General features: G+C 43.5%; 1 protein-coding gene across 1 annotated transcript; it reads left to right on the top strand.

The window, feature by feature from the left end:
• Positions 1–2517: 2517 nt before the first annotated feature.
• LOC134209443 (uncharacterized) lies at positions 2518–4811 on the top strand. The gene is made up of 3 exons (XM_062685428.1): positions 2518–2658; positions 3168–3936; positions 4099–4811. Exons 1-3 carry the CDS (start codon positions 2518–2520, stop codon positions 4809–4811), a joined length of 1623 nt encoding a protein of 540 aa, XP_062541412.1.
• The last annotated feature ends 3645 nt before the right edge of the window (positions 4812–8456 follow it).

Genomic DNA, 8456 nt, shown 5'->3' with positions numbered 1-8456 from the left:
CCGCCCTACCGCCTACCGTTGATCACCGAATCAGGACTTGTCTTATGGAGTGACACCGCCGCAACTTTCGCCCAGCAGGATGCGATGATGGCGACGACGACGACAGTTTATAATATTTGCATAAATGGGAAATTTTAATAAACAATTTTGAAAATATATGTAAATTAAATGTCTATGTCGGTTCCAGGCATCGAACAAGTGGTGGATGCATCCGAACGTATGTATTTTTAATGCCATCACTGTGAAAGGGAAGAATTTGGCAAAGGGGGGTGAAGTCCAAAACTGACGGACGTCATTTGGGGGTGTGTATTAGATTAAGAAGACATTGTTGCCACTATCAGATGAATTGTAAATTTCTGATGAATACAAGTAGGTGAATGGGGTTCTAATGCGTCAATGATTTGGAAGCGTAATATAATTTAGTGGAAGATGGGAAAAAATGAATAAAGTATTGCCATTTGATTGAAAGTTCTTTCGATTGAATGACATGATACTTACAGGAACGTTGAGCCACCCTTTCACTTTCACACGATAATTCTTCATTTCTTTAAAAAGTCAACTTAACCCTTAAAGGCGCAAGGCGATTTTTTTAGAAACCGTTGGAAATATTTTTAACGTAAATAACCATTGAATTATTAACATTGAACGTATCTTCTGTTTGTTGTTTTAAAACAACATTGCGCATTTAAGGGTTAAGAATGATATACAGTGACAATCGGAAAATCCATTATCTCTTTGACTAAAATTAGAAAATAATCTATTTAGTTTTTAGCAACGAAACGGCAAGCGTCACTTCACAGCTTCTATTGAAATTTCCCCTGATACCATTATATGCCAACAAGTCAAAGTCAATTAGTCACGCTATCAAATTTATCATTGAAGTGCAAACAATGAATGTTTCTAGATATCACGCATTTCCTGGAACTCTGATACCCACAGTGAGTAATCCCGCACAAACAAGGAAAAATAGTTGTTTGCCAACCCGCTACGCTGGAAAATAGTGTTTACTCGTCACTACTGCCAGGGGATCGATTGATTCGTTCGTGATGGGATTGGAATTCACACGGCCGCACGGTTCTCATGGTTGCAGTCCGACCACAATAGCAATAGCCGCCATGGAACAGAGTCTATGATATGGATACAGTCAAGATTCTTAGAATAAGGTTAATTGATACCGTATTGTAGGAATTCGTACGATAGAAATCCACGAATAAAATGCATTTTGGCGTAACTAACAGTGGGGATTATATTTTGCATCTCCTTTTCACGCAAGCTCAGCACATGATCAGCTTCACTTTCGGTATTCTGCATTGACACATTTGAGTTTGTCATTTTGGGTCTCGTTTGAGCTAAATCGTTATAATTTTAATTCTTATTCAATGGGATCCCATTAAATGCTCCAAATTAGATGTACGACATGTTTTACCACAAAAAAATCTGGAAAACTACTTGGTTTAATAGTGATTTCATGTAAACTATGGATGAAATGCAATGGCGATGTAATATTTAAAGTTCCCTATAAGGCCGATACAAATATTAAATTTATTTTATGTCACCCCCCACCCCCCTTCAATTTTCCAAAAATATCAAGGGGGTGAAAAAAATTTTTTTTATGGATTTATTTTTTTTAATTTTCAGCATTATGTGTCCGTGTATACACGGAGTGATTTTGACTGTGCATCCGAGCGCCATCTAGTTGTCGATATTCATCATCGTCATCATCACGACTACCTCTTGATCGTGACTTGGTCAACTGACTCCGACAACTTTTACGTTTGGCAGCAATGACCCTTCGGAAATAGCAACATGGCGAAAGCTTACTTCCGATGATACCAACCGGTGATAATCTATAAAAGCTCGCTGTGCCATCAGCATGTTCTCTTTTAAAGTTCAATTATTGAAGCATAATGTTATCCTAAATTAGTGTGGACCATGTGGAAAAGGGAAGAAATTTGAATTAAGAGAAATAAAGTGAATTAAAGCGTTACAATTTGAAAAATCCTAATGGGCAATTGAAATAACTAAGTTTGTGAAGAAGATTAAAGAGTTGGATTATAAATGAACTTACATGTCTATCAGTGAAATTTAATAACATATTACCGGAAAGAAAGTGAACGGATACGGGGATCAATCAGACTACTGCTCATCATTGCTACCGACATCTTGGTCCTTCGAACCGGATACCGTCGAACTCCGGTAATCCGCCAGGCAGCTTGAAACACGCCACGTGGTAGACACATGTTGATCGTATCTCGTCGTTCGAACTCATACTAGGCATCACAATGCCTGTAAGCAGGTAATTAGCTGTCCAATCGTATCTATCTCTACCTTTTGAGCTACGCGGTCTGTGGTTTTCAGATCATCATCTCTATATTTCAACAACCGTCAGAATCACGCCGTTTGAACTTATGCCAGGCATCACATTGCCTGAAATCAGGTAATTAGCTGTCCAATCGTATCTATCCCTACCTTTTGAGCTACGCGGTCTGTGGTTTTCAGATCATCATCTCCACAACGATGTCGATTGATCGCCGGATTAAGTCTTTGAAAACGAGACAGAAGAGCCTATTAACTTCGTTCGGTCTGATCAAATCCTTTGTAGACGAATACACAGAGGCAGAAGGAGTACGTGAAGTGGGTGTTCGTCTCGAACATCTGGTGAGTATATGGAACGATTTCAACGGCATACAAGCGGAACTCGAGACACTCGATGAGTCCGCTATCAACGCTCATCTGAAAGAATGTGTCGCATTCTAAACGGCGTGCTTCCATGTGAAGGGATTTTTACTCTCCATTACTAAAACGGAACCTACATCTCTTCGTAATACAAATACATCTTTTTCACTAAACACACAAGCTCTGCGGCGTCGCTTATTAGATTGCGTGATCTAAAAATTCCCATTTTCACTGGTAATCTCGACCAGTGGTTGAATTTTCACGACCTTTTCGTGTCGTTAGTTCATTCGTCACACGAATTAACTAGCATCCAGAAGTTTTATTATCTTCGCTCTTCGCTGTCTGGAGATGCACTAAAGCTAGTTCAAACTATCGCCATCAGTGCAAACAATTATCAAGTTGCGTGGAATCTGCTCCTGGATCATTATCAGAATCCTACACGCTTGAAACAAAGCTACATTGACACACTATTCGAATTTCACACTATCAAGAGGGAGTCAGCCTCGGACCTCCATTCATTGGTCGAAAAATTTGAAGCCAATGTCAAAGTGCTTCAGCAGCTCGGTGAGCGAACCGAGTATTGGGACATTCTGTTAATCCGCATGTTAAGCAGCCGATTGGATCCCACTACAAGGAGAGATTGGGAAGAACATTCGTCAACGCTTAACGTCATATCCTTTTCGGCTCTTACAACTTTCATTCAACGTCGAGTCACCGTTTTGCAGTCTATCGGGAAGGCGAATGATGGTCCATCATTGCCAATAGCAAACAAGAAGCCAACTCAACGTGCTGCCGCAAATTATGGAGCCAACACAATGAGCCAACGAAAGTGCATCGCTTGCTCAGATCGTCATCCACTTTATCAATGTGTCGTGTTTTCTAAACTGTCCGTTGATGAGAAGGAACGAGAAGTTCGGAAGTATCAGCTCTGTCGGAACTGTCTTCGAAAGGGTCATCTAGCCAAGGAATGTCCATCCTCAAGCACTTGTCGAAAGTGCAAAGGACATCACCACACTCAGCTTTGCCAAAGTTCCGGTCTTCCAGCCTCGAAGTCTAATGAAGTCTCCGAATTCAAAGAGAACCCGCTTCATCAATCTGTCGAACAACCCTCCGCATCAGTATCAGCATCACTTGACGAGCACAGCAGTTACGCGACGGCCGGCCGCAGACGAAAAAGTGTACTTCTCGCTACTGCCATTGTCATCATTGTTGACGACCATGGAAGGGAACATACAGCCAGGGCATTGCTTGACTCGGGCAGTGAATGCTGTTTCGCCACTGAATCGTTTTCTCAAACACTGAAGACCCAACGGAAACGAATACATCTTCCAATCTACGGAATCGCGATTTAAGTCTCTTTCGAAAATCCGCTCTCGTGTTTGCAATTACTCTGCTAGTGTAGAATTCTTCGTCCTGACTAAGGTGGCAAACGATCTTCCTTCCAACACAGTAGATGCCTCAGACTGGATGATCCTCCAGGCATTCAGCTAGCAGATCCTGCCTTCCATCAGCCCAACCACGTTGACCTCATATTGGGAGCAGAAATATTCTTTGAGCTGTTCAATGTAACAGGCCGAATACAGCTTGGGAATGGGTTACCAACTCTCGTGAATTCCGTCTTCGGCTGGGTCGTTTCCGGGGAAACCACACAGCGTTCAATCACCACTCCAATCGTTTGTAATATTGCCACCGTGAGTGATATCAACAATCTCATGGAGAAATTTTGGTCCATCGAAGAAGACAGCGTTCGTTCTTGCTACTCTGTTGAAGAAATTGCGTGTGAAGAGCATTTCCGCCGAACATTTTCTCGAAATCCCGACGGTCGCTACATCGTGCGTCTTCCTGTAAAAGAAGAGGTGATCGTAAATCTCGTTGACAATCGCCGTACTGCTATTCGTCGTTTCCGGTTACTGCAAACTCAACTTGCGCGAAATGAAGAACTCAACCAACAGTATTGTGACTTTATGAACGAGTATTTGACATCGGGTCATATGCAACGCGTTGAAGAGAATCAATCATCTCCGAGACCATGTTATTATCTACCCCATCATGCTGTCGTTAAAGAGGACAGTACCACCACAAGGGTACGAGTTGTTTTGACGCGTCTTGTCCCACACCAAATGGCCCATCTTTAAATGATGCACTTATGGTCGGCCCAATAGTGCAAGAAAACCTAAGGTCCATTATTATGCGTTCTCGAATCCGCCCGGTTCTTCTCAACGCCGATATTAAGCAGATGTATCGACAGATTCTTACTGATCAACAAAGCAACAATTTACAGCACATCGTCTGGAGTCCTTCACACGAAGTCCCACTCTATACATACGAATTGAAAACCGTTACATACGGTACCGCCAGCGCTCCTTTTCTTGCCACAAGGGTACTGCAACAACTCGCCGAAGACGAGCAGGACAATTTCCCGGATGCTGCGCACGTGCTTCGGAAAGACTTTTATGTCGATGATTTATACTCTGGAGCAAACACGATAGAAGAAGCCGTTGCTTTGCGAAAGCAACTGGAAGCTCTTTTCCAGAAGGGAGGATTTGAATTACGTAAATGGATCTCCAACGAATCAGCTGTTGTACAAGACGTTGCTCCTGAGAAGAAAGCCGTTCAATCAACTATCGATTTAGACCGAGATCTAAGTGTGAAACGCTCGGACTGCACTGGGTGCCAAACACCGACATGCTACGGTATAAGACCAGAGCCTAGTATCCTCCGAAGAACCTCTCACCAAAGAATGGCGCTTTCGCAAATAGCATGTTTGTTTGACCCACTAGGGCTAGTAGGGCCAGTCATAACGACTGCCAAAATATTTATGCAAGGAATTTGGACACTTGTAGACAAAGACGGAAAACAGTGGCAATGGGATAAAGAACTTCCACCGACGTTCAAGGCTCGATGGGAATCGTATCAGTCACAACTTCCCAGTCTTAATGAGCTTCGTGTCCCACGCTGCGTCATTCTGCCAAACCCAACAACAATCCAAATACACGTCTTTTCAGATGCTTCCGAACACGCCTATGGGGCATGTGTTTATATTCGCTCCGTAAATTCCAAAGATCAAGTAATGAGTGCACTCTTGACTGCAAAATCGAAAGTCGCACCACTGAAAAAGCAAAGCATACCGCGATTAGAACTTTGCGGGGCCCTAATTGCGGCTCAACTATACGAAAGGGTTGTATCGTCTCTCCAGTTAAAAATCGAAACATTCTTCTGGGTTGATTCAACCGTAGTGCTATGTTGGCTAAAATCCACTCCTTCTTCTTGGACTACATTTGTGGCTAATCGAATTTCGAAGATACAGCTTGCCACTGAACGTTGTGTATGGAATCACGTAGCGGGAAGCCAGAATCCTGCTGATCTAATATCGCGAGGAACATCAGCTGACAACCTTAAGGACAACGATCTGTGGTGGTGTGGCCCAAAATGGCTACGAAGTGAACCGAATGAGTGGCCAATTCGTCTAATAAACTCCAATCAACCGGAAGAAGCATTACGCGAAGCCAAAGGAGCACCTATTACTACCGTTACGGCTGCAGAAGAATCGTCATTCATCGATCAATACGTAGAAAAATTCTCCAACTATAATCACATGCTACGAGTCACCGCTTATTGCTTCAGATTCTATTTTAATTGCCGGCAGCGTATGTACAACCCTCGCATTGGCACCTTTCTCACCTCGGAGGAAATCAATCGAGCAGAAATCTCACTCCTCAAACTAGTGCAGGAACAACATTTTCGAAGCGAACGAGAGAACTTGCAGAACCGTCAATTTGTTCCGGCAAAATCGCGACTAAGGTGGTTTCATCCTTTCCTCGACGATGCCCAGGTTTTACGAATCGGTGGACGTATAAGCAGGTCTATTCTTCCGTTCAACAGCAAGCATCCGGTCATACTTCCGTCTTCACATGCTTTCTCCACGCTCTTGGTTCGCTCGTATCATCTACAACACTTACATGCGGCACCACAACTTCTGATCACTCTACTCAGACTTCGGTACTGGATCATAGGGGCCAGGGACCTCGTCAAGAAAATCGTTCGTAATTGTGTTAGCTGTTTCCGCAATCGTCCAAGGTTATTGGAACAGTTTATGGCAGAGTTACCTAGGGCAAGGGTGACTGCGTCGCGGCCCTTCACGGTCACAGGCATTGATTCAGTAATCAATGCCTGTGACCGTGAAGGGCCGCGACGCAGTCACCCATTCAGATCCAACCACCTCATAGAAGAGCTGCCCCAAGAAAAGCGTATGTAGCTGTTTTTGTCTGCTTTAGTACGAAAGCTGTTCACCTCGAATTGGTGGCAGATTTGAGTACTGCAAAGTTCTTGCAAGCATTGCGTCGATTTGTTTCCGGCGAGGGATATGCTCAGAAATTCATAGCGACAACGGACGAAATTTTGTAGGGGCAAACAACGAGCTTCGTTCCCTACTTCGCAGTGAAGACCACAAGGCTGCAATTATAACAGAATGCAACGAAAAGGGTATCAAATGGCATTTTAACCCACCGAAGGCATCCCACTTCGGTGGGCTTTGGGAAGCTGCTATAGCATCGGCCCAAAAACACTTTTTCCGAGTGCTAGGAACACGCATATTGGCCTACGATGACACTGAAACATTACTTGCACAGATAGAAAGTTGCCTCAACTCTAGGCCTCTTGTTCCGCTAAACGACGACCCTAGCGACTTCGAGGCGCTTACTCCTGGCCATTTCCTTACCGGCAGTGCATTGAAAGCAGTTCCGGATTACGACTACTCCTCGACACCGTTCAATCGTCTTCGTCAATGGCAGCAAACACAGAAAATATTCCACGACATTTGGAAAAGATGGCACTCCGAATACCTTGCCACACTTCAGCCAAGAACGAAATGGTTGAAAGCCGCTGCTGACATAGAAATCGGTCGACTGGTGATCATTAAAGATGAAAATTCTCCACCTCTGCGATGGGAAATGGGACGTATCGTGGAAGTTCATGCCGGGGCCGACAACATCGTTCGTGTTGTTACTTTACAAACACCGCACGGAAAGTTCAAGCGACCAGTAGCGAAAATCTGTTTACTCCCGATCATGTCAACATCAGCTGAAATATCGCCACCTCCTATTCGATCTCATGAGAAACTGCTCCATCCAACTAACTTTGAGCCTACGAAACATCAGTAAACAGCAGTTCCAACAATGAAACCTGAAATGGAAAATAAAAAGCCTCTTTTTCAAGAGGACAAGGTGAGAATCTGTCCAATTAGCTATTACTTTGCGAATCCGGCTACCGGGTCTTCTTTTTTGTTTCTATCAACAGTTGAGACATCGCAGCATCAACGATTTGACATCGAGTTGACATCACTACCATGACAAGCAAATCATCATCGTAAGTGACACCATACGTCGTCATCAGACAGTTCGTCAATGTAAACAATCATCAAAGCGTATCAGAAATCATTTTCTGAAGGGGCCAGAATGTCCGTGTATACACGGAGTGATTTTGACTGTGCATCCGAGCGCCATCTAGTTGTCGATATTCATCATCGTCATCATCACGACTACCTCTTGATCGTGACTTGGTCAACTGACTCCGACAACTTTTACGTTTGGCAGCAATGACCCTTCGGAAATAGCAACATGGCGAAAGCTTACTTCCGATGATACCAACCGGTGATAATCTATAAAAGCTCGCTGTGCCATCAGCATGTTCTCTTTTAAAGTTCAATTATTGAAGCATAATGTTATCCTAAATTAGTGTGGACCATGTGGAAAAGGGAAGAAATTTGAATTAAGAGAAATAAA

Source organism: Armigeres subalbatus, chromosome 2 (assembly GCF_024139115.2).
Source record: "Armigeres subalbatus isolate Guangzhou_Male chromosome 2, GZ_Asu_2, whole genome shotgun sequence".
NCBI lineage: Eukaryota > Metazoa > Arthropoda > Insecta > Diptera > Culicidae > Armigeres > Armigeres subalbatus.
Note: the sequence above shows the minus strand (reverse complement) of the source record. Positions and strands in the feature narration are given on the sequence as shown.

What these genes read in the sequence shown, in the direction of transcription:
- LOC134209443 (XM_062685428.1), top strand. Translation starts at nt 2,518, where the DNA reads ATGTCGATTGATCGCCGGATTAAGTCTTTGAAAACGAGACAGAAGAGC. An exon ending in GTGTTCGTCTCGAACATCTG is followed by an intron (nt 2,659 to 3,167) that starts GTGAGTATATGG and finishes CACACTATCAAG; the next exon opens with AGGGAGTCAGCCTCGGACCT. An exon ending in GGCATTGCTTGACTCGGGCA is followed by an intron (nt 3,937 to 4,098) that starts GTGAATGCTGTT and finishes GTCCTGACTAAG; the next exon opens with GTGGCAAACGATCTTCCTTC.